At 41.7% G+C, this 26113-nt stretch overlaps 1 protein-coding gene across 1 annotated transcript in view; it reads right to left on the bottom strand.

The window, feature by feature from the left end:
* RFX3 (regulatory factor X3) overlaps positions 1 to 26113 on the bottom strand; it is a 604963-nt gene that overhangs the window by 34375 nt on the left and 544475 nt on the right. The window contains exons 13-14 of the mRNA XM_030193816.1: positions 18916 to 19065; positions 2024 to 2232 (exon numbers count right to left, since the gene is read on the bottom strand). Coding sequence (XP_030049676.1) covers positions 2024 to 2232; positions 18916 to 19065 — 359 coding nt within the window. The remainder of the gene's footprint in view (positions 1 to 2023; positions 2233 to 18915; positions 19066 to 26113) is intronic.

Raw genomic sequence — 26113 nt, 5'->3', positions numbered from 1 at the left:
AAGAGCCCGAGCCACTTTAGCCTTTCCTCATAGGGAAGTCATCCCATCCGCTTCATCATTTTCGTTGCCCTTCTCTGCACCTTTTCTAATTCCACTATATTTTTTGAGATGTGGTGACCAGAATTGCAAACAATAATTGAGGTGTGGTCACACCATGGAGCAATACAAAGGCATTATAATGTCCTCATTTTTGTTTTCCATTCCTTTCCTAATAATATCTAACATTCTACTTGTTTTCTTAGACACCGCCGCACACTGAGCAGAGGGTTTCAACGTATCATTAACGATGGCACCTAGATCCTTTTCCTAGCTGGTGACTCCTAATGTGGAACCTTGCTATAGTTCAAGTTCCTCTTTGCTCACATTAAATGTCATCTGCCATTTGGATGCCCAGTCTCCCAGTCTTGTAAGGTCCTCTTATAATTTGTCATAACTCTCTTGTGATTTAACAACTTAGAATAACTTTGTGTCATCAGCAAATGTAATTACCTTACTAGTTATTCCTATCTCTAGATCATTTATAAATATGTTAAAAAGAAGGGGTGGGTTCCAGCATAGACCCCTGCGGAATCCCACTATCTACGCTTCTCTATTGAGAATACTGACCAGTTAACCCTACTATCTGTTTTCTCTTTTAACCAGTTTTTAATCCACAATAGTACACTACCTCCTATCCCATGACTCTCTAATTTTCTCTGGAGTTTTTCATGAGTTACTTTGTCAAATGCCTTTTGAAAATCCAGACGTGTATCGACCATCTCACCTTTATCTACATGTTTGTTCAGCCCTTCAAAGAAATGTAATAGATTGGTGAGGTAAGACTTCCTTTCACTAAATCCATGTTGGCTTTGCCTCATTAATTCATGCTTTTGAATATGCTCTGTAATTTTGTTCTTTATAATAGTCTCTATCATTTTTCCTGTCATTGACATCGGCCTCACCGGTCTATAATTTCCCAGATCACCTCTGGAACCTTTTTAAAAACTGGCGTTACATTACATTGGCCACCCTCCAATCTTCCGGTACCATGCTTGATTTTAAAGATAAATTGCATATTACTAACATTAGTTCTGCAAGTTCATTTTTCAATTCTATCAGTACTCTGGGAAGAATACCATCTGGTCCAATTTGCTACTCTTCAATTTGTCAGATTGCACCACTACATCTTCCAGGTTTATAGAGATTTCATTCAGTTTCTCTGACTCGTCAGCTTTGAATATCTTTTCTGGCACCGGTATCTCTCTCAAATCTTCCTCGGTATTCTTCCCATTAAATTTACCTTGCTCCCCTATGAAATGGACATCATGTGTTCCTTATTATGCCACACAGACATGTTTCCCAAAAGGTTCCCAATATGCTACACAGTTCCTTACCTTTGTGTATCTTCTTGTATAGTGTCTGCCATAGCTAGTATTTACCAAATACCACTGTGGAGTTCCTTGCAGGGCCGGTCAAACCCGGTAAGCGGGGTAAGCACCGCAGGGGGGCGCCTGCCTTCAAGGGCGCCGCCCTTGGTGCTTTAAATCTTTGATTTACCTCAGTTCCAGCAGCTACATCATTTGAAAGCCCTGCCGTCTCTAGCCTTCCCTCCCTTTGTTAGTTCGTTCCGCACTCCCGCCTTCTGACGTCATTTCCTCGAGGGCGGGACTCTAAGGGAACGAACTCACGAGGGAAGGAAGGCTAGAGACAGGGCAGGGCTTTCAAATGACGTGGCTGCTGGAACTGAGGTAAATTAAAGATTTAAAGTACCAAGGACGGCGCGGTATGGGGCGAAGGAGAATCGCTGGACAGGGGCAGGGTGGGAGAAGAGAAAAAGGAGATGGGGGGGGGGGGGCACCAACTCATAGTCTGCTGGGGGGTGCCAAAGACCCTAGGACCGGCCCTGGTTCCTTGCTTAATCTGGTTATACAATTCTCTATTATTATGCAGTTGGCTCACCCCCTGTTTCATGTGTATATATTTACATTTGTGGACCAACATAGGAAAATAAATCTAAAAAAGATCTTTAGATGTTACACAGTACCTGTAAAAAGACCACTTTAACAAAAATTGCCGAGCTGCTTTAGGAAAGCTTGGTCTTCCTTCATACGGTTTCAATGCTTGTGTTACCACATTGTCAAGCCAGGCAGCCCACTGCTCCAGGGTGCTCTGCTGCTGAAGAGTCATCTTAAAATCTGTTTCTAGTCTCTGAACCATGTTGTCATCACACTGGCATACCCAGGAAGCCTGCTCCTGTCAATCCACAAAAAATAAAATAAATACAAATGAGTATCATAATGAAAAACTTAAAAACCCCATACATACTTCAAACTGTCAACTCAGTAAGTGTAGCTAAAATTACTGAACTATAATTGGTCTTAGAAAGCAGCATTTTGATGGAAACATAATTGTAGATCAAGTGCTTCTAGTACACGACTGTGGGAAAAAAACGTCCAGAAATAGAATTTCTGCTGAAGTACCTTCCATATCATCCATAGCTAGAGTTTCATTATCCATCTACTTTAGATCTTTTTGTGCCATATACCAGGTTACACATAGAAAAGCAAAAAAAAAAAATTAGCTTAATAGATTGAATGACATCATTAAAATGTTGCTTTAGAGAATCTCTCTCAAACTTTGGTATATGTACAGCATCTCATTTGTGTATACCAACAAAATCAGGTGTGCATGAAAATCTATTTGCTGCATTCCTGGCATCCTCTACACTTGTCCTGGTGGGGCCGGCTTGAAACTATTAAAATGATGATATCTCCAAAAATTAATTATATCCTCAGTATGCTTCCGATCGTCTTCCCCCTTCCATTCTACTCACAAGTTGACAAATTATTATCTTCCTTTCTATGGTCAAATAAGCCTCCAAAGATTGCTTTGAGGAAACTTAAATGCACCAGGGAAAAAGGCGGAGTTTTATTTCCCGACTTCCTCACTTATCATAAATCTTACATTTCACAGCAGGGGTGCAGATGGTTCTTCCGCGCTTCTGAATACAAGCCCATGTGGCTGCAATTGGAGGAGGCCATGGTAGCTCCTCTCACTTTACCGCTTCTTCTTACTGCTTCTTCATTTCCATCACATAGAGTTAATCAGATTATAGTCTCCACGGTCAAATGTTTATTGGACCTCGACAAATTTCAAGCAATACCTCTCAGTAAGTCATCACATCAGTCACTTTGGTATAATCCGCATATCTTAATAAATAAGGCTCCATTCTTTTGGAAAGAGTGGATAGATAAGGGAGTCTTCTATCTGTCTGATATTGTTAATGCTGATAATAGTTTTTGGTCCTTTTCTGAGGTGGTATCCAAATTTTCTCTACCTCCTACTATGTTCTTTCAATGGATGCAACTTACTCATAGTGTGAAGGCATCTGTTGAGCTGGCATCATTGTCATCTCAGCTGCCTTCTTTATTTGCCAACGCCCAGACACTAGTATTAGCTGGGCACACAGCTTCATCTATTTATAAAATTTTTATTAACGCAACACACAACTTCAATACTGCCCTTCAACATAATTGGCAGCTTGATACAGAGTCTGTGGTAGATGAAAATATGTGGTTCTGTTTCTGGTCTAAAGTTATGAAACCTCTTTCCTCTGCAGCGGTTTTGCAGTCTATGTTTTTTTTATATCATAAAACCAATTGGACTCCTCGAAAACTTGCTACTGCTGGCCTGAGCTCATCAGACAAATGTTGGCATTGTTTGCTGCAAGTGGGTACTTTCTCTCATATGCTATATGAGTGTCCTCTGATCTTTCAATTCTGGAAGGCTGTTTGGAATATTATACAAAAACTTTTGCCCATAACTGATGACCTGACTTATTCAATTGTAATTTTTAAGTCCGTTCATGCAACTTTTGATTTGACCTCCCCGCAATCAAAACTATTGGACATTCTCCTCACTATTGCTCAACGGCATATTTTGCAAAACTGGAAAAACGCACAGTTGCTGAATATTCATTTCTGGTGGAATACAGTCCTGCAGCATCAGAAGTTTGAGCTCGCCATGGCTGCGAAAAGTCGGATGATAGTATCTAAGAAAAAAATTTGGTCTATTTTGGACAACTACCTCCAAACTATTCAGGCCACACCTTAAACCAGTACAAAGGACTTATTTGTTAAACACCTGGATGCTTTCCCCTCATTTTTTCTCTTCTTTCCTTTCCCACCTGTTGTGTTTCTTGCTTCCTAGGTTTTTCCATCATTGTTTTCCTGTTATTTGTATTCTTTGAAAATTAATAAAATATTTGGAAAAAAAAAAAAAAAGAAAATCTATTCATGATTATTCATTACGGATAGATCTGAAAACGCAATCCATTGGGGGCCCTTTAGAACCAGAACTGAATATCAATGTCCTATGGGGGATCTGGCTCTTTGGGTAGAAAGTTCTCTGAGATAATTTTCCAAGTTCAAGTTTATTCATAGACTTACTACCCCACCCATCAAGGGGATGTCTGGGCGGCTTACAGACTACACAGTCTAAAGTAAGAGGAGGAAAAAGAAAAGCAGAAATTAGAAGAAGGGTGGGGGGTGGAACTACAATATCTTATAGGAAAGAAGAGTGTGTGATACAGAAAGAAGGCTAAGGCTGGTTTGGAGGATATCACAGGGCCCATCTCTGTGTTAGTCCAAAATAGGTTTATGAAAAAGCATTTTGAAAGAGGAATGTTTTAAGACTGTTTGAAAATATCTGTTGCCATGAATTATTTGGGACTGAAAAAATTTGAAGAATAACTTCTGTGTCAAATGTGATTGCTAACAGAGTGACTGTGAGGTTATTGGTGTCAAGAATACAAGACTTAGATTTGTTTGGACTTGTCTCATGCAGTGACATGAGGTTCACAATACAAATTCTACTTGCTACTTCCTTTTCTCTCCAAATTACTTGAGCGTGCTGTTCACCGCCGCTGCCTTGATTTTCTCTCCTCACATGCTATTCTTGACCCATTACAATCTGGTTTTCGCCCTCTCCACTCAACCAAAACTGCGCTTACTAAAGTCTCCAATGACCTATTACTGGCTAAATCCAGAGGTCAATATTCCATCCTCATTCTTCTTGATCTTTCCGCTGCTTTTGACACTGTCGATCACAGCATACTTCTCGATACCCTGTCCTCACTTGGATTCCAGGGCTCTGTCCTTTCCTGGTTCTCTTCCTACCTCTCCCTCCGCACCTTTAGTGTTCACTCTGGTGGATCCTCTTCTACTTCTATCCCTCTGCCTGTCGGCGTACCTCAGGGTTCTGTTCTTGGTCCCCTCCTCTTTTCTATCTACACTTCTTCCCTTGGTTCATTAATCTCATCCCATGGCTTTTCCTACCATCTCTATGCTGATGACTCCCAAATCTACCTTTCTACCCCTGATATCTCACCTTGCATCCAAACCAAAGTTTCAGCGTGCTTGTCTGACATTGCTGCCTGGATGTCTCAACGCCACCTGAAATTAAATATGATCAAAACCGAGCTTCTCATTTTCCCCCCCAAACCCACCTCCCCGCTCCCCCCGTTTTCTATTTCTGTTGATGGCTCTCTCATTCTCCCTGTCTCCTCAGCTCGAAACCTTGGGGTCATCTTTGACTCTTCTCTCTCCTTCTCTGCTCATATCCAGCAGACCGCCAAGACCTGTCGTTTCTTTCTTTACAACATCCGTAAAATCCGCCCCTTTCTTTCCGAGCACTCTACCAAAACCCTCATCCACACCCTTGTCACCTCTCGTTTAGACTACTGCAATCTGCTTATTGCTGGCCTCCCACTTAGTCACCTCTCCCCTCTCCAGTCGGTTCAAAACTCTGCTGCCCGTCTCATCTTCCGCCAGGGTCGCTTTACTCATACTACCCCTCTCCTCAAGACCCTTCACTGGCTCCCTATCCGTTTTCGCATCCTGTTCAAACTTCTTCTACTAACCTATAAATGTATTCACTCTGCTGCTCCCCAGTATCTCTCCACACTCGTCCTTCCCTACACCCCTTCCCGTGCACTCCGCTCCATGGATAAATCCTTCTTATCTGTTCCCTTCTCCACTACTGCCAACTCCAGACTTCGCGCCTTCTGTCTCGCTGCACCCTACGCCTGGAATAAACTTCCTGAGCCCCTACGTCTTGCCCCATCCTTGGCCACCTTTAAATCTAGACTGAAAGCCCACCTCTTTAACATTGCCTTTGACTCGTAACCACTTGTAACCACTCGCCTCCACCTACCCTCCTCTCTTCCTTCCCGTTCACATTAATTGATTTGATTTGCTTATTTTTTTTTTGTCTATTAGATTGTAAGCTCTTTGAGCAGGGACTGTCTTTCTTCTATGTTTGTGCAGCGCTGCGTATGCCTTGTAGCACTATAGAAATGCTAAATAGTAGTAGTAGTAGTAGGGTTTCAAAGAAGGTGGTGAAAAGTTAATAAAGAACCCAGCAAGGAAACAGGTTCCTGCTGTTTTCTTTTTAGGAAGATATGGCACATGAGTAACATACTTTCGAGCTCATTTTCAAAAGAGAACATCCAAAAAGTGGCATAAATCTGCATTTGTACGTTTTTCTCACAAAAACATCCGAATTGGTATTTTCAAAACCAATTTTTACACATTTTTCTATGAAGTCTGTCAGAAGTGCGTTAAAATCACAAGGGGGTGTGTCAGGGGCATGTTTAAGGCAGGATCTGGGTGTTGCTAGCACTTGGAGGTTTTTCAGCCATAATGGAACAAAACAAAACTTTCCAGGACTAAAACTAAGATGTTTTGAGCTACACCTGTTTTATAATGAATAAGGAACAAAAGGGTGCCCTAAATGACCAGATTACCACTGGAGGGAATCAGGGGTGATCTCCCAATACCCCCCAGTGGTCACTGACCCCTTACCACCCCCCACAAATGTGAATACAAATATGATTTAGCAACCTCTATGACAGCTTCAGATGTTAGAGCCAGGTCTATTAGAGAAGCATGCAGGTCCCTGCAGTAGTGTAGTGGTCAGTGCACTGCACCTTGGCATAGGGGACTCTGGTCCCTATCTCCTTCTACCTGTCACATTTGTGGTGGAAACTGTGAGCCCTCCAAAACTCACCAGAAACCCACTGTACTCACATATAGGTGCCCCCTTTCACCCTTTAGGGCTATTGTGCACAGCTGTGGGCAGTGGGCTTTGGGGGGCTCAGCAGACAAGATAAGGGAGCAATGGTGAGATATGTACCTGGGAGCATGTTTGAAGTCCACTGCAGTGCCCCCTAGGGTGCCTCATTTATCTTCTGGGATGTCTGGGAGGCCAGTCTACTAAAAATGCTGGCCCCACCTAAATCCCAATGGCTTGATTTTCTACATTTTTCACTTGGACGTTTTTGTTTTGAAAATGAACCAAAAAACAAAACGTCCAAAGCACAAAACCTTGTTAGAAGCAGTATTTTCTAAAACAAAATAACAGACGTTTTTCTTTTTGGAAAATGAACTTCTTTCTTATTCAGATTGTGGACATTTTTTGCAAAACGTCTAAAGTCTGCTGCACTCCGAAGATGAGAACTGGTGCTATCACGCGCCTTCATTTTTCAATCAATGAGTACTACTCCTCCCCATCATTTTGCCAATCACAGACATCCATCAACCCATACGTCATCATTTTGAATTATCCAGTCAAGTTCGCCACTGTCACACACCTCATCCTCGTGAGTCAAAAAAGTGCTGCCCACTCAACCCTAATGTTCAATCCTTCTGGTTCAGTTGTCTTAAAGTAGAAGATCCATTTTTGCTCTAATTGTCGCAATCAACGTCTCTGGTCTCCCCTTCTTTGCGTGGGTCGTAAATGCTCCAAAACTGTACATCTTAAGTTATCAAACACATGGCCCGCTGTCTCACAATGAGTTACCATAGGGGCTTCCCTTTTTGAAAGCTTTAAACAAGAACGGTGTTCCATCAGTCGTGTCTTTAATGATCTTGTGGTTTGACCTATATACATAAGGTTGCAGGGGCATATAATTAAATACACCACCCCTGTGGTGTCACATGAGGTGATGGATCGGAAAGTGCATTTCTTTCCTGTCTTTGGATGTATAAAAACATCTCCCTCTGCCATTATATGGCATATGGAACAATGGCCACATTTTTTGTGGAACCCTTTACTGTTGTTGTCCTTCTTCTGGCTCCAGACATCATTGAAGCTTAGCCTATCTCCTAAGTTACTACCTCTTTGGTAAGAAAATAGAATATTTGCATTAGCTAGAACTGGGTGTGTTTTTAATAGTTCAAAATGTTTCCTTATAGTCTGGCTCAACCTGGTAGTGTGTGTATTGTATTTTATGACGAAAGATAAAATATCCTCTTGCTGTTGGATCACTTTGTATTGCAAGAGTGATTCTCTTGGGTTGTACCATGCTCTTTTTGCTGCCTTTTTTACAATATGATTTAATGCTTTGTTTAAATTCCTGATCAGATGAACAAATTCTACTGTGTCTTAGAAACTGTGCAAACGGGATGTTCTGTTTCATATGTGGAGGATGCATGCTGGAAAAATGCAACAAAAAGTTCCTATCGGTGGATTTTGAAAACACCGTGGTCTTAAAACCATCGGTTTGCTTTTCGATCCATACATCCAAAAATGAGATGTGCTGTTTGTCACAAACCATTTCAAACTTTATCTTAGGGTGACATTGATTCAGGAAACCTACAAATTGCTGTAATGTCCCCATCGAGACATTGTGGAGTTTTTTTGGCGAGATGATGGTGCGCCGGGCCAACGCCTTATAGTCGGATAATCTCTGGCTGGGTGGCGATACTGAAGCCTTTTTTCTCCACTTAAATTTACATAAATTGACATTAATTGAAGTAAGAGCTTCTTCTTGTATCCATTGTGTTACACAGTGAGTGTGAAGCTGTGGTTTCAAACTACCGCTAGAACTGCCAGATTGCTGCTAGAGGTCCCAGCAACCACTTTGATACAGGAACCACAATGGGTAGGAACAAGTGAGAATTGTGCTTGCCCTTTATCCCCTAGACTACCCGGGATTTTAATGATAGGCCGGGGGAACCTAAAGGGGGTTGGGGCAGGGAGTAGAGGGATCCTAGTTGGGTGGAGGTATGCTCTTGAGGAAGGGGCCCAATGCTCTTCTGGGGGGAAGGAAGTGAGACCTGAATGGGGGAGCCTAATGCTTTTCAGGTAAGTGGGATTAGGAGGAGGAGGGGATGACAATACTTTTCGTGGGGGGGGGGGGGGGGGGGGGGGGGAGAACACAGGACTTCAGGCCACTGTCTGGAAGTTATCCAGGCACCGGCCAGTATTCTGTGCCAGTGCCCCAATAGCTAAACCAGGCAAAGGTAGGAGTGCTTTTTATGTGGTTCTGCTTGCCCAGTTATTTATCTGGGCACTGGAACTGAATTTCGCTGGTGCCCGGATAAGTGCTGCCTCCACTCAGACCCTGCCCCTGGACCACTCTGGCACAGAGGCAGTCAGTGCTGATATATGTTGCTGAATATCAGCAGATAGCCAGCAACAGGTAATTTCGGCAGATTCATTTCTAAAAAACTAGGCCAACTGATATGAGTCAAAATACAACTACTGAAAAGTTCATTTGAAAAAGGGGTAAAAAGCAAAAACTTAATAGCTGAGAAAGAATGCTGGTTGTTCGGAATTCCCCTGGAACAATATTCTCAACATGCAAGAAATAAACCAGAAATATAATAAGCAGCTGATATATTAACACCAGCACTCTTCATTGTATGGATGCTTATGGATCTGGGGAGTCTGTATTTAGTCATGACAAGGTAAAGCATCTACAGCCCTTTTCTACTGTGCTGGAATCAATTGTTAAAGACTTGATTAAAGATGATTGGGTACTCATTGGAGAACATCCAGGTTATCATAGACTGATTTGTCCCAGAAGGTAGATTCTTTGGGGTTAATTTTACAACAGGGAACCTAGGTTAAACATGCAGAAAGATGCCTATTTTGGTGCTATTTTATAAAGACATATAGAGGGGCATAATCGAAAGGGGCACCCAATTTTGCTGAGGATGTCCTCGCAGGACGTCCCGGCGAAGGGGCGGGGAAACCCGTATTATCAAAACAAGATGGGCGCCCACCTTTCGTTTCAATAATACGGTCGGGGACGCCCAAATCGTGAAATTTAGGTCGACCTTAGAGATGGACGTCCTTAGAGATGGTCATCCCTGATTTTCGGCGATAATGGAAACCGAGGACGCCCATCTCAGAAATGACCAAATCCAAGCCATTTGGTCGTGGGAGGAGCCAGCATTCATAGTGCACTGGTCCCCCTCACATGCCAGGACACCAACCGGGCACCCTAGGGGGCACTGCAGTGGACATCAGAAATTGCTCCCAGGTGCATAGCTCCCTTACCTTGGGTGCTGAGCCCCCCAACCCCCCCCCCAAAAAAAAAACCCCATTCTCCACAACTGTACACCACTACCATAGCCCTAAGGGGTGAAGGGGGGCACCCACATGTGGGTACAGTGGGTTTCTGGTGGGTTTTGAATGGCTCACATTTACCACTACAAATGTAACAGGTGGGGGGGGGGGGGGATGGGCCTGGGTTCGCCTGCCTGAAGTGCACTGCACCCACTAAAACTGCTCCAGGGATCTGCATACTGCTGTCATGGAGCTGGGTATGACATTTGAGGCTGGCAAAAAATATTTATAATGTTTTTTTTTTTAGGGTGGGAGGAGGTTGGTGACCACTGGGGGAGTAAGGGGAGGTCATCCCCAATTCCCTTCGGTGGTGATCTGGTCGTTTAGGGCACATTTTTGTGGCTTGGTCGGAAAAAAAAAGGACCAAGTAAAGTCGTCCAAGTGTTCATCAGGGACACCCTTCTTTTTTCCATTATCGGTCGAGGATGCCCATGTGTTAGGCACGCCCCAGTCCCGCCTTCGCTACGCTTCTGACACGCCCCAATGAACTTTGGTAGTCCTCGCAACGGAAAGCAGTTGAGGACGCCCAAAATCGGCTTTCGATTATGCCAATTTGGGCGACCCTGGGAGAAGGACGCCCATCTCCTGATTTGTGTCGACAGATGGGTGCCCTTCTCTTTCGAAAATAAGCCTGATAGGCACCTTTGTGACTTTATAAAAATACTAGTGCAAATACAGCCGTAATAGTACCTAGATTGAAGGCACAGACAGTATGCACATATTTGCACATGTAAATCACAATTCCATCTATGTTCTATCCTAACTCTTAACTGAACATTCATACTATATGTGCAGGTTTGTACCATGTCTACATTTACAAGTGACCTAATTTTATAACAGCCCATTACATGCCTACAGCAGTTTAGATATGGAAGTGGTTTATAAAATTACCCTCCATGGGCTCACCATCAACCTGAAAAAGAAGGTCATGTACCAGCCAGCTTCATTCTGAACTTTATGTCAAGCCTATGGTTATCTTCAAGGCATGTTACCCATGTACTTGTTATGAAGAATTGTTTAGTAAGAATTTGGTGTTTGTTATCTTTTAAGAATGCTTGTCTTAGTTTGCTTTCCTATCAATTTGATGGAGTTCCTTTATGTTTGTTTTTATTATGATTTTTATATTAATATGTAAACCGTTTTTGTTTTGTAACCGCAATTTGAAACGGTATAGTAAAATGAATAAACGATAAAACGATTTGACTGAATGAAACTAACAAATTCTGTTATGTAGGGTGAATTCTTTCTAACTCTGCTGACATTGACTGTGAGATTATACAATACATTGCCAAAGCACTTCTCTCTTTTGTCAGACTTTATTTATTTATTTGTTACATTTTTACCCCACATTTTCCCACCTATTTGCAGGCTCAATGTGGCTTACATAGTACCATAAAGGCATACACCAGTCGGTTTATAACAAATACAGGTTATATTGTGGTCAAAATGAGGTAGGTGTGTATCAGGCACCATGAGGATGGAAGGGATGAAGATTGTATATTGTCCAGTATGATCATTGGTTATGTTGTGTTGCTGTGTGTGGGGATTTACGTTGAATCGGTGGGGTAAGCCTTTTTGAAGAGGTGGTTTTTAGTGATTTCCTGAAGTTTAGATGGTCATGGATTATTTTCACTGCTTTTGGGAGTCCGTTCCATAGTTGTGCGCTTAAGTAGGAGAAGCTGGATGCATACGTTGTTTTGTAATTCAGTCCTTTGCAATTTGGGTAATGTAGGTTTAGGTATGATCGTGATGATCCGATTCTGTTTCTGGTTGGTAGATCTATGAGGTCTGTCATGTATCCTGGGACTACACCGTAGATAATTTTGTGGAGCATGGTGCAGATTTTGAAGATGATCTGTTCTTTGATTGGGAGCCAGTGTAGCTTTTCTTGGAGGGGTTTAGCGCTTTCGAAGTATGTTTTACCAAATATCAGCCTGGCAGCTGTGTTTTGGGTGGTCTGGAGTTTTTTTGCGAGTTGTTCTTTACATCCCACACAGATTCCATTGCAGTAGTCTGTATGGCTTTGGACCATTGATTGTATTAGGTTTCGAAAAATTTCCCTTGGGAAGAACGGTTTTATTCGTTTGAGTCTCCACATTGAGTAAAACATTTTCTTTATTACAGAGTTTACTTGGCTCTCAAGGGTCAGATTACGGTCGATTATGACACCGAGTATTTTTAGGCTGTCTGAGGTAGGGAGGGTGTGTTCTGGGGTATTTATGGATGTGGGTTTGTACTTGTTATGTTGAGATGAGAGGATGAGGCAGTGTGTTTTTTCAGTATTCAGTTGGAATGAGTTTGCCCAGGAGTCCATGATGTGCAGGCCTTGGCTACGCCTGACACGCCCCCATGAACTTTGGTTGTCCTCGTGACGGAAAGTAGTTGGGGACGCCCAAAATCGGCTTTCGATTATACTGATTTGGGCAACCCTGTGAGAAGGGCACCCATCTTCCGATTTGTGTCGAAAGATGGGCATCCTTCTCTTTCAAAAATGAGCCTGAAAGTGTACCAAGCAATAGCAGTATACACATTGCTATGTGGAGGTGAATCTTGGACATTTATAGTGTAAACATCTCAGGTAATTTGAGCAATTCCTCCAGTGTACCTCAAGAACTATATGCAACAGAAGTAGGCAAAAGAGGATCTCCACCAGAGAAGCCCTCAAAAGATGCTAGTGCAGCTCTGGTAGACAGGCTATCCCATAAGAATGGAGGGCACAAATTTGTGCTTTCTGGTCAACTTTACAAATTGGGCATAGATCACAGGGAAGATCATGCTTCAGATTTAAAATGTGCAAGGTGGATGCAAACAGTTCAGATGACATAGTTTTGGACAAGATCAAAATGTAGCTGCTTTATCACTTGGCCATCCAAAGTCTGGAAGCTAAGTGAACACAAACATAAAAGGAAAAGAATGATTTCACAAAAGTGCTGAGATTAAAAAAAAAACATGAAATATGTAAAGCTCTTGCCATCCTAACTAGGAACTGAGCATGAAAGGCTAATGAATCTTGTGGAAAAAAAATAAAGAAATAAAGTGGAAGCTCTGTAGTTCAAAGAAAGTAAGTTGAAAGGAAAAACATATAGAAGAGGGAAGAATAGCAAAGAGTAAGAAGCATATAAAGGGGATAATAAAATATTTCCTGTGGGTAAAGTATATTTTACATGATGAAAAAGCAATGTTGCTTATCTATAATAAATATTTTCTAAAGAGAGGATTGACAAGGCACACAAGTGGAGGACATCATCCAATGGCGCCAGAACAGAATTTCTTCTAGGGCTCAGAACATACTGTAAAGTAGTCTCCTCCATTAGTTCTAAAGCTCAAAAAATTTGGGCAACTCTGAGAGAGTGGGAGAGATTATGTGCTTTATCAATCCTGCTGTCAATGGAAAACACCTTACAGATAAACAGCACTGCTTTTTCTGTTGACAAGCTGCACTGAATCAGGCACACAAGTGGGTAACTCCCAAGCTTAGGGCTGCTTAGTCAAACTGTATTAGTGTTTTAAGCAGCCATTATAGTTAATTGTTAGACTTATTAGATTATAAAGACAGAGTGGCTAGCCATGCATAATCAAAGGCACTGTGCTGGGTTGGGCTACAGGCTGGTTTAAGCAATAATGAAAAGAGGACCAGGTAGATGTTTTGCAGGTCATACGCAGTGAAGCAAAATCCAAGATGCCCAAAGTAGCAGCAGTAGGCCTAATTTGATGAGATGTAAGTTTAGAGCTAAAAGGAATATCTGCTCATTCATGCATAACTGTATAGAAGAATCTAGCTCATTCGCTAGAGCTGTTTTGCAACCAGTATACTAGTTGTATTAGGATTAAAGGATATGAAAAGATCAATCATTTTCCCCCAGTGGTTGAGAACTTTTATCGGGGGTTGGAGTGGGGGTGCGAGAGCCCATTTATACTCTCAGGTATAGAGGGCTATCTCAAGAGGATTTGAATGTGGCTGTCGACAAAAGGAAGGCAGAAGATTAGAATGCAGGGAGTATGCATGAGGATGAAGCAATCAGCTAAGTTTATCCAGGAACTGATTCTGTAGCCTGGGTATAATCTGTGGCCTACATATGGATGCGGTGGCTATAGCAAAGTCCTATATTCTAGGGGTTTCCCAGCAAAGGGGCAGAGGTCATTTGTCCCTCCTCCATGCTTGGTTCTCTAAGCATATTAATACTTCAATGTTCATCCAAATAACTGCAGAAGAACTCTGAAGGTTGTTGAAAAATCTGCCACAGAGAACACTGATCCAAGTTGTCGATGTCAAAGGTTCTCTCATGTCTAGAACATATTCCCTTTGAATGCTGATTATCAAGATGAGCTCCTCACCCTAGGGTTGAGGCCCCTGTAGAAAGGAAAACTAATGCTGCTTTGTGTCTACCACTGTAAGATGAGGCGAAGCAGAGAAGGTGGGGAAAGTATGGAGGAAATAGACTGGTAGTGTGATGCTTTTGGGACTTGAGATCCCACTTAGAATGCTGCACTTTCAAGTGGGTAAAGGGATGACATTCACAGCCATGTACTTTGGCATCTTTATGTATGCTCTGGCTGTGACCTTGGGCATTGACTGTATGGTACAAACATTTGCTATGAGTATTTTGATTCAATCCTCTGGATGAAGTGCTTTGGATTGGATAATATTCATGGCTACTCATAGAAATGACATTTATATTAGTATTTAGCTGACACCATTCCAGTAGTAGATCAAGGCAAGTTATATTTAGGTACAGCTGTTATTTTGCTGTTCTAACTCAATGTTCTAAACATTAGGCTACTCCTATGACTTCTCATTCTTATTGGTGTTTTAAGTCACATGTAAGTTTCAAGGGGGTAGCTACTGTACTTTACAAGATATGTGATCATATCTAGAAAAACCAAAGCGGTCAAATTGACCCCTTTGATGTTTCAGCCATCTTACTGTGGCTTTGTTTAGAGTGAAGTAGTGGAATCTGTGGGTGGGACTATTTTTTGTAATGGTTCTCAATCTGGATTGTTTGATGTGGGAAAAGTCACAGATCTTTGTCTAATAAATTTAGCACAGTACAGAAGGCATATGGTAGTGCCTTATTGAAACTATCCTCTGTCGTATAAAAAGGTAAAACTGAGGCAAGGGGAAAGTTTCAAGATGAATACTGGACAATTTCTTTCAAGGAACTCAATGTTTTCATTGCAATTTTATATACCTGTGGAACCTACAATGCAAATGGCCAGTCCATGGAAAGTCTTAGACTAACTGTATGGAGATTCAGATTTTTTTGTTGACACTATGCCATGAAACAGATTCCAGGAAATTTTATAATGAGTGTGGTTTGACAAAGTTGACAAGATCAGTTTGGTTGAAGAAAGATGTATTTGGATTAGTTTTACATGCCTGGAGTGACTTCACTGAGAATTGCATTGCTTGCTAAAAGCCAGGAGAAACCATGGTTGGCTAGCAGCTTTTTCCTACTAAAGCAAGGTGTACAAACACCTGATAAACTTTGGAATCAAATTCTAGTTTGCAGCAAATGCTGAAATTAAGCACCTTTTCTTGAACAAAGGAACAAATGTTACTACCACATTTTTTTTCTTTACTTCAGTGAAACTAGCTGAGATGTTGAAGACCAAGAGGCCGATATTCAGCCCACGGAAGGCAGCTGGCATAAGTGCTATGATCGGCGCTGACCCCAGATATTCAATGCAGGACCATTTCTGGTGACCAGCACTGAATATCCAGAGATTTCTTGGCTTTGTCTTATTAATCCATGCTTTTGAATATTCTCTGTAATTTTGTTCTTTATAATACTCTCTTACCATTTTGCCCGGCACCGACGTCAGGCTCACTGGTCTATAATTTCCCGGATCTCCTCTGGAACCTTTTTTAAAAATCGGCATTACATTGGCCACCCTCCAATCTTCCAGAACTATGCTTGATTTTAAAGACAGTTGAGAACTGGATGGATGGGGGAGAGTATGGGTGCTATGCACTGGCCAAGCTGAACTGAGGGAAGATGGGGGAGAAGAGTAGTGAGGTGGGAGTAAACTGGTGGGGATATGCTGGGGTTTGAGAAGGAAGAGAGACTACTGGGATTTTCAGTACTAGCTCTACTTCTGGCCATGAGTTCTTCTTATGGGTGCACCACTTGCTGTGCCCTGAATTTACATAAGGCCTGGCCAATTGTATCCAAGACCCACCATGGTTTAAATTTTTTTTTTAATGAACAAGTTTATATGTACTTAGTTGAGCACCCTCAATCAGCAGTAGCCACTATGTGGGCAATGGAAGTAAATACCACTTATTTTTTGACTGCATGCAGGTAGCATTTCAAAAGAAATGCTGATGTGGTGACTTAATATTGACCCATACTTCGGCATCAAACTACAAACACAGAACATATATTTCTCTATTTTGTAACAGTTGTTTCTTTAGATAAGGACACAAGTCACTCTCAAGAAGGAGAGTATTACAAGAAATTATGTGTGCTTATTCAATGAATAATAAATTACATTGTGGGCTCATTTTCAAAACAGAAAAATATCCAAAACGTGGCACAAAGAAGATGGACATTTTTTTGGTTTTTGCCAAAACTTCCAATCACTATTTTTGAAACCCATTTTAAAGATGTTTTTCTATGTAGTTTATAAGTAGTGTATCCAAATCACGTGGGGGTGGGGGGCATGTTGGGAGTGAGATTTGAACATGGACTTTTTGTGCCATAATGGAACAAAGCAAAAATGTCCAGGGCTAAAAGTTATATGTGTTGGTTGAGACCTGTTTAAATCACAACTAAATCACAAAAAGGTGCCCTGAATCACCACTGGAGAGATTATGGCAAGATCCCTCCCTTACTCCTCCAGTGGTCACTGACCCCCTCCCACTCCCAAAAAATGTGAAAAGAAAGACTATATGCAAAACAAAGTGAACAATTAAAATCCACTAATAACCCACACATTGTGTAGGGAGAGGGAAAGGGGACTTGATACACTGCCTTTCTGAGGTTTTTTTGCAACTATATTCAAAGTGGTTTACATATATTCAGGTACTTATTTTGTACCAGGGGCAATGGAGGGTTAGGTGACTTACTCAGAGAGTCACAGGGAGCTGCAGTGGGAATTGAGCTCAGTTCCCCAGGATCAAGGTCCACTGCACTAACCACTAGGCTACTCCTCCTCCTTCTTTTTCCCCAACCCATGAATTAGGTGGGTGGAAATTTATTGTGATGTTTTGAGGTCTTTTCCTCCCACACAATGTGTGATTATTAGTGGATTTTAGTTGTTCACTTTGTTTTGCATGTGTGACACCATTTTGTAGACAATATTCTACATTTTGTAGACAAATTTCATCTGCATATGTTTGCGACTGCTACCCATCTAAAACTATATAGGCGACTACTGCGCGAGAACATGTATGTTACTATAATGTAAGACTATGTATATGACTATTGTTTACAACTATGTATGTGACTACTGGTTAACACTATGTACGTGACTATTGTTACCCGCCTTGAATAAAGGCTGGTTATAAATGTAATTAATATAGCCATTTTTTGCTTTTAAATAAAGAGTACATACCAGTCTCTATGACAGCTTCAGATGTTATGGCCAATCCTATTAGAGCAGCAAGCTGGTCCCTGGAGTAGTCTAGGGGTCAGTGCAGTGCACTGTAGAGAAGAGGATCCAGGCCCATATCCCACTCTAACTGCTACACTTGTGGTGTGTGAGCCCTCCAAAACTCACCAAAAACCTACTGTAACCACATATAAGTAACACCTGCAAACATAAAGGCTATTGTAGTGGTGTACAGTTGGGTACAATAGGTTTTTAGTGGGTTTTGGAGGGCTCCCTATACAATATAATGGGGTAATGGTGATATGTGTACCTGGGACTTTTTTTGTGAAGTCTACTGCAGTGCCCTCTAGAGTACCCCACTGCTTTGCTGGGATGTCTATGTGGCTAGTCTACTAAGAATGCTGCCCCCCCCTCTCTATATATATCCTAATGGCTTGTTTTGTGCATTCTTCCCTTGGACTTTTTTTTTTTAATGGTCCAAAAATATAGACTCATTGAGCACAAAACATCTAGCAAATGGCCATTTTTGATACAAAAAGTTAAGATGTTTTTTCTGGTTTGAAAATGGCCATGTTCACTACTGAATTTTTGGACTTTTTTCACAAAACGTCCAAAATCGGATTTAGATGTCATATCGAAAATGCCCCTCTGTGTATATTAAAGCTTTATATATTTAGGGGCTGATGTAGTATTAGTGTTACCACAAGTGTTCACTAACACACATGTTTTAACAGCCATAAATGTGTTTTATTTGCACTGAGTTAGCTTTAGAGCCAATTTTGTATATGCTAAACAAACCCCTTTAGACACAATAAGAGAAATATTTACGTTACTTACTGCAAAAATTAATTAGTTAAAAGTAATTAGATCTTTTATTACTGATCAAACTACTGGATATTTGCTCACTGAAAGGCTTCTCATCAGAAAGGGTAGCAGCTATACAACTTTTATATAGCTTTATTTTACCTGGACATTGGCAAAGTCAACACGGTTGAGGTCACTGAGCATCTGGTTGATTTGGGATGTATTCTGGAGCACAGCTCGAGCTGCCTGAGCCAGGTGATTAAGAGATGTGTATCTTCGCAGAGTCTGAGCAAAGGCACTTACAGCAGCAACCTATCAAGAAATACATTTTAGTATATTTCCTTTAGCAAATACCTCCATGGTTTCCTAATTCAGTCACTCACTGTCAGTTCTGAGAACCTATATCCCCAGATTCTATATATGGTGACAAGTTGCAAGTGCAGATCAGTAACTTAACTGATTAATGAGCCAATCAACACCAATAATTGGCTGCTAACAACCAATTATTGGTATTAAACGGGAGTTACACACACATGGTATTCTATAACGCTGTGTTGAAACTCCTACAGTGTGTAATATCAAGGAGGCATGGAATGGGGTGTATTGAGAGGGCGTTCTCAGAATTTACGTGCATTGTTACAGAATGGACTCAATTAGCGACTAAAGTTATGTGTCGTTTATGCGCTTAGCGCTATATTATAAAGGACGCAGCTCCTTAATAGAATAGCGCTCAGCACTGTAATTTTTCAGCACCGATTTGTTTGGCGCCATTTATAGAATCTAGTTCAAAATGTGTAACTCTATTTATGGCTTTCATTTCTTAGGGGTGCAGTTATCAGTGTGGGCTACCATTAAGATGTGTTATTTTACTGTTAACCTCAGGTCTTATTACATAAAATGGGGCCTGTATTAAAATAGTACGAGTTAGCAGTAAAATAATGTTTTAACAGTAGCCCAAATTGATAACTAAGCTTTTTAATGAACATCCATATCAATAAACATGTTTTAAGGAAATGCAGATTCAGATTTTCAGACTTGTTATTTTAAGTTCTAGTAGTGCACCTGTGCAAGGAATTTGCACTGCCACATCTGTGGAAATTGGAAGTAGACTGAGCGCACAAGTTTCAACCTGCCTCTTGTTTTATGTGCAATGTATTAAGATAGTGATTTATAGCAACTGATATAAACAATTCTGCTATTAAATCAGGTGTGCAGCAGGTGCTGTATACTAAATATGTGTATATTAATATTCCTAGCCTATTATATGAGGAAAGGGGGCACCATCAATACTTAGTGCATACAAAGCATTCCAAATTTACCTCAATGTAATTATTTCATTTATTTAGTTAAGGCTGCACCAACATGAGATAAAATATTCTTCGGTTTGTTCAATGACCATAAGTGCTGATGTACTAACCCATGGGATTCTCTGCATATCTGTGGCACATTTTTGTAAATGCAAATGCGTTCTGTACCAAACGTACACCAGAAATGTATCTTTTAAGTCCTAAATGAAAAACACAACTACAATTCACTGAGATATGAAAATATTGCTTTTGTGAAAACCCAATTGTGTGGATGTCATCGTGGGCTGTTTTTTTGTGGGAACTGTGAACTTATGAACTGCTTTGCATGATATAATCTCACTAATTCAGAACTCTAGTTAAATTTTGTGTGTAAAGCATTACATGCAAAATGTTACTGTTTGCTAAGGGCAAAATTTGCACAATTCTATATAAATGGGCTTGTGTGCAAAAAATACATAAATTCACAAAGGGGCCGTTTTACTAAGCCGCGGTAAGCATTAACATGTGCTTACTGCAGGTTAACAACCACTACTGTAGACTTGGTCCTTAGTGGAGCGCATGATCTGGTGAGGGACGTTATGGTACTGGGGCCGCTTGATAACAGTGACCATAATATGATCAGTTTTGATATTGACCTTGAAGTAACTGTACACAGAAAGTCAAATACGTTAGTGTTTAACTTTAAAAAAGGAGACTATGATAAAATGAGAAGAACGGTAAAAAAAAACTTAGGGGGGCAACTGAGAGAGTAAAAACTGTACAACAGGCGTGGACGCTGTTCAAAAATACCATCCTGGAGGCCCAGGCCATACATATTCCGCAAATTAGAAAAGAAAGACGGAACTCCAAAAGACAGCCAGCCTGGTTGAAAAGTGAGGTGAAGGAAGCTATTAGGGTAAAAGAAACGCCTTCAGAAAATGGAAGAAGGAACCGTCTGAAAATAACAAGAAGCAGCATAAGGTGTGTAAAAGCAAATGCAAGGCGCAGATAAAGAAGGCCAAGAGGGATTACGAAAAAAAGATAGCATTAGAGGCAAAAAAACATAGTAAAATTTTTTTTCGGTATATTAAAAGCAGGAAGCCAGCAAAAGAATCGGTTGGGCCGCTGGATGACCGAGGGGTAAAAGGGGCGATCAAGGAAGACAAAGACGTAGCGGAGAGACTGAATGAATTCTTTGCTTCGGTCTTCACCGAGGAAGATTTGGGTGGGATACCGGTGTCGGAAATGGTATTTCAAGCGGACGAGTTGGAGAAACTTATTGACTTCACGGTAAACCTGGAGGACGTAATGGGGCAGTTCGGCAAACTGAAGAGTAGCAAATCTCCGGGACCGGATGGTATTCATACTGGTACTGATAGAACTGAAAAATGAGCTTGCGGAGCTACTGCTAGTGATGTGCAACTTATCCTTAAAATCGAGCGTGGTACCGGAAGATTGGAGGGTGGCCAATGTAACGCCCATTTTTAAAAAAGGCTCCAGGGGAGATCCGGGAAATTATAGACCGGTGAGTCTGACGTCGGTGCTGGGGAAAATGGTAGAGGCTATTATTAAAAACAAAATTATAGAGCACATCCGAGGACATGGATTACTAAGACCGAGTCAGCACGGCTTTTGTGTGGGGAAATCTTGCCTGACCAATTTACTTCAATTCTTTGAAGGAGTAAACAAACATGTGGACAAAGGGGAGCCGGTTGATATTGTGTATCTGGATTTTCAAAAGGCGTTTGACAAAGTACCTCATGAAAGGCTACAGAGGAAATTGGAGGGTCATGGGATAGGAGGAAATGTCCTATTGTGGATTAAAAACTGGTTGAAGGATAGGAAACAGAGAGTGGGGTTAAATGGGCAGTATTCACAATGGAGAAGGGTAGTTAGTGTTGAGTTATGAGTATGGAGTCAGTACCCAAGAAAATGATCTTCAGCTCAATATGAGTAAATTTTGAGTCCAGTGTGTTGAGGTTGCTAAAAAAGCACATAAGATGTTAGAAATTAATCAAAAAGAGATGGAGAACGAAACTGAAAATATAATTGGGGTAAATATTCAGCCGGCGGTGATGAGTGTTTTGTTGACTACCACCAACATTATTCCTGGATATTCAATGTCAGGCTATGTCCGGGCTTCGGCACTGAGTATCCAGTTTATGCAAACCCAGCTAACACAAAGTTGATATTCAGAGCTTAAGCAGTATGTGTTACCGCATAAAGATAGGACTGTGCTTTATGTGGTTACCCTTGCTGGTTAAATGCTGGATATTGGCACTTAACCAGCCAACTGCTGACTCCACCCCTGAAACACCCTCAAAATAGCCAGTTTTCAATTAGGCACTAACCGCTAACTTTCAGTGGCGATAACCGGTTAAGTGCTGCTGAAAATTAGTGGATAGCCCAGAACAAGAGATTTAACAGATCAGTAGCTATTTCTGGCTGGTTAAATCATTTTGAATATCGACCAGATTATGTCCCTGCATAGATCCCTGGTGCAACCACACCTTGAGTACTGTATTTAGTTCTGTTCTACTCATATAAAAAAAGGATATAGTAGAATTAGAAAAGGCTCCTGTATAAAGAAAGGCTAAGCAGGTTAAAATTATGAGCGGGGTGAATGTTTAAATAGGGAACAGTTGTTTAACCTTTCCAATAACATACCTCTGTCTAGCCTTATCTGCTGCCTGGGTATTCCTGCTTTGCCTTCGCTCCCATTATCTACTCCCCTTTGAATGCATCAAGAAGAAAGCGACAGAGGCGAGGAATGCTTGGGATATGGACATGGTTGCACCTTTATTAGCCTACAACTTTCCATCTTTTCTGGGCTAGGGGCTCAGCCAAGATCTGATCTGGCAAGTCTGACATTGGTGATGAGCAAAATGGTAGAGACTATTATAAAGAACAAAATTACAGAGCATATTCAAAAGTATTGATTAATGAGACAAAGTCAACATGGATTTAGTGAAGGGAAATCTTGCCTCACCAATCTACTACATTTCTTTGAAGGGATGAACAAACATGTGGATAAAGGTGAGCCGGTTGATATTGTGTATCTGGATTTTCAGAAGGCGTTTGACAAAGTACCTGATGAAAGACTCCAGAGGAAATTGGAGAATCATGGGATAGGAGGTAGTTTTTAATTGTGGATTAACAACTGGTTTAAAAGATGGAAAACAGAGAGTAGGGTTAAATGGTCACTATTCTCAATGGAGAAGGGTAGTTAGTGGGGTTCCCCAGGGGTCTGTGCTGGGACCGCTGCTTTTTAACATATTTATAAATGACCTAGAGATGGGAGTAACTAGTGAGGTAATTAAATTTGCTGCTGACACAAAGTTATTCAAAGTCATTAAATCGCGGGACGATTGTGAAAAATTACAAGAGGACCTTACGAGACTGGGAGACTGGGCGTCTAAATGGCAGATGCCGTTTAATGTGAGCAAGTGCAAAGTGATGCATGTGGGAAAGAGGAACCTGAATTATAGCTACGTCATGCAAGGTTCCACGTTAGGAGTCACAGACCAAGAAAGGGATCTAGGTGTCGTCGTTGATGATACGTTGAAACATTCTGCTCAGTGTGCTGCTGCGGCTAAGAAAGCAAATAGAATGTTAGGTATTATGAGGAAAGGAATGGAAAACAAAAATGAGGATGTTATAATGCCTTTCTTTCACTTCATGGTGCAACCGCACTTCGAATATTGTGTTCACTTCTGGTCGCCGCATCTCAAAAAAGATATAATGGAATTAGAAAAGGTACAGAGAAGGGCGACGAAAATGATAAAGGGGATGGGACGACTTCCCTATCAGCAAAGGCTAAAGCGGCTAGGGCTCTTCATCTTGAAGAAAAAGCAGCCGAGAGGAGATATGATAGAGGTCTATAAAATAAATGAGTGAACAGGTAGATGTGAAGTGTCTGTTTATGCTTTCCAAAAATACTAGGACTAGGGGGCATGTGATGAAGCTACAATGTAGTAAATTTAAAAAGAATCGGAAAAAATTTTCTTCACTCAACGTGTAATTAAACTCTGGAATTCGTTGCCAGAGAATGTGGTAAAGGCAGTTAGCTTAGTGGAGTTTAAAAAAGGTTTGGACGGCTTCCTAAAGGAAAAGTCCATAGACCATTATTAAATGGACTTGGGGAAAATCCACTATTTCTGGGATAAGCAGTATAGAATGTTTTGTACTTTTTTGGGATCTTGCCAGGTGTTTGTGACCTGGATTGGCCACTGTTGGAAACAGGATGCTGGGCTTGATGGACCTTTGGTCTTTCCCAGTATGGCAATACTTATGTACTTATGTAAATGCTGAATTATGCTCGCTTATGCTCTATAACAGAATCTGGGTGATGCATCTTGGTGCCTAACATTTGGTGACCTTTACAGAATTGCCCCCATCCCCCTAATTCTATAAACTTATGTGCACAATTGTACCCTTAACATGCAGAGTTGCATGCTCAACTTATACAATAGTGTCAGAATAGAGGGGCATAATCGAACGGCGCCGGCCATATAGATGGCCGGCACCACAAAAAGCGGTCCTGAACCGTATTATCGAAAAAGATGGCCGGCCATCTTTCGTTTCGATAATACAGTTGGGGCCGGCCAAATGTCAATGATGACTGGGTTTGAGATGGCTGGCATCGTTTTTCGCCCATAATGGAAACTAATGCCGGCGATCTCAAACCCGGCCAAATTCAAGGCATTTGGTCATGGGAGGAGCCAGCATTTGTAGTGCACTAGTCCCCCTGACATGCCAGGACACCAACCGATCACCCAAGGAGGCACTTCTAAAGAAAATAAAATAAAATAGCTCCCAGGTGCATAGCTCCCTTACTTTGGGTGCTGAGCCCCCCAAATCCCCCCCAAAACCCACTCCCTATAACTCTACACCATTACACTGCAGTAGACTTCAGAAAAAGCTACCAGGTGCGTAGCTCCCTTACCTTGTGTGCTGAGCCCCCCAAACCCCCTCCAAAACCCACTCCCCACAACTCTACACCATTACTATAGCCCCTATGGGTGAAGGGGGGCACCTAGATGTGGGTACAGTGAGTTTTTGGGGGGGTTTGGAGGGCTCCCATTTACCACCACAAGTGTAACAGGTAGGGGGGGGATGGGTTGGGTCCATTTGCCTGAAGTGCACTGCACCCACTAAAAACTGCTCCAGGGACTTGCATACTGCTGTCAGGGAGCTGGGTATGACATTTCAGGCTGGCAGAGGCTGGCAAAAAAGTGTTTTTTTTTTTGGGTGGGAGGGGGTGGTGACCGCTGGGGGAGTAAGGGGAGGTGATCCCCGATTCCCTCTGGTGGTCATCTGGTCAATTGGGGCACTTTTTTGAGGCTTGGCCGTAAAAATAAATGGACCAAGTGAAGCCGGCGAAATGCTCGTCAGAGCCGGCCGTCTTTTTTCAATCTCATAACCACGCCCCCGTCCCACCTTCCATACCCTTCCGAAACGTCCCCTTGAACTTTCACCGGCTCTGCGACGGAAAGCAGTTGGAGCCGCCCAAAATCGGCTTTCCATTATACCGATTTGGTCGGCTTCAGGAGATGGCCGGCCATCTCCCGATTTGTGTCGGAAGATGGACGGCGATCGCTTTCGAAAATAAGCTGGATAATTACCTACCAATTATTGGCTATAATTGATATTAATTGGTGTTAGTTGGCACTAATTATTAGTTATATGAGTAACTGCTCTTAGGCCCAGATGATCAAAAGCAAACGCAGAAGCTAGATACCATTAGCGCTGGACAAGCGCCCATATTTGCCTACGTCCCAGGATCGGACATGGCGAGCATGTGTAACAACGTGCTTGCCAGCTTTGAATGCTTATATTAACTTGTCTGAATCTTGATCATGCTACTTTCCATGTAACACTAACTGTTATCTCCTAATCTACTATCTACTAATAACAATACATTGTAAGCCACATTGAGCCTGCAAAGAGGTGGGAAAATGTGGGATACAAATGCAATAAATAAATAAAATAAATAATAGCATGCAAATGCATGATACATAGAGACATTAGTATTCCTCCCCAATGCTCAGTGGGCAGCACACCAAACTAGTGTG

Source organism: Microcaecilia unicolor, chromosome 2, assembly GCF_901765095.1.
Source record: "Microcaecilia unicolor chromosome 2, aMicUni1.1, whole genome shotgun sequence".
NCBI lineage: Eukaryota > Metazoa > Chordata > Amphibia > Gymnophiona > Siphonopidae > Microcaecilia > Microcaecilia unicolor.
The sequence above is the reverse complement of the archived record's forward strand: the minus strand, read 5'-3'. Positions and strand labels throughout refer to the sequence as shown.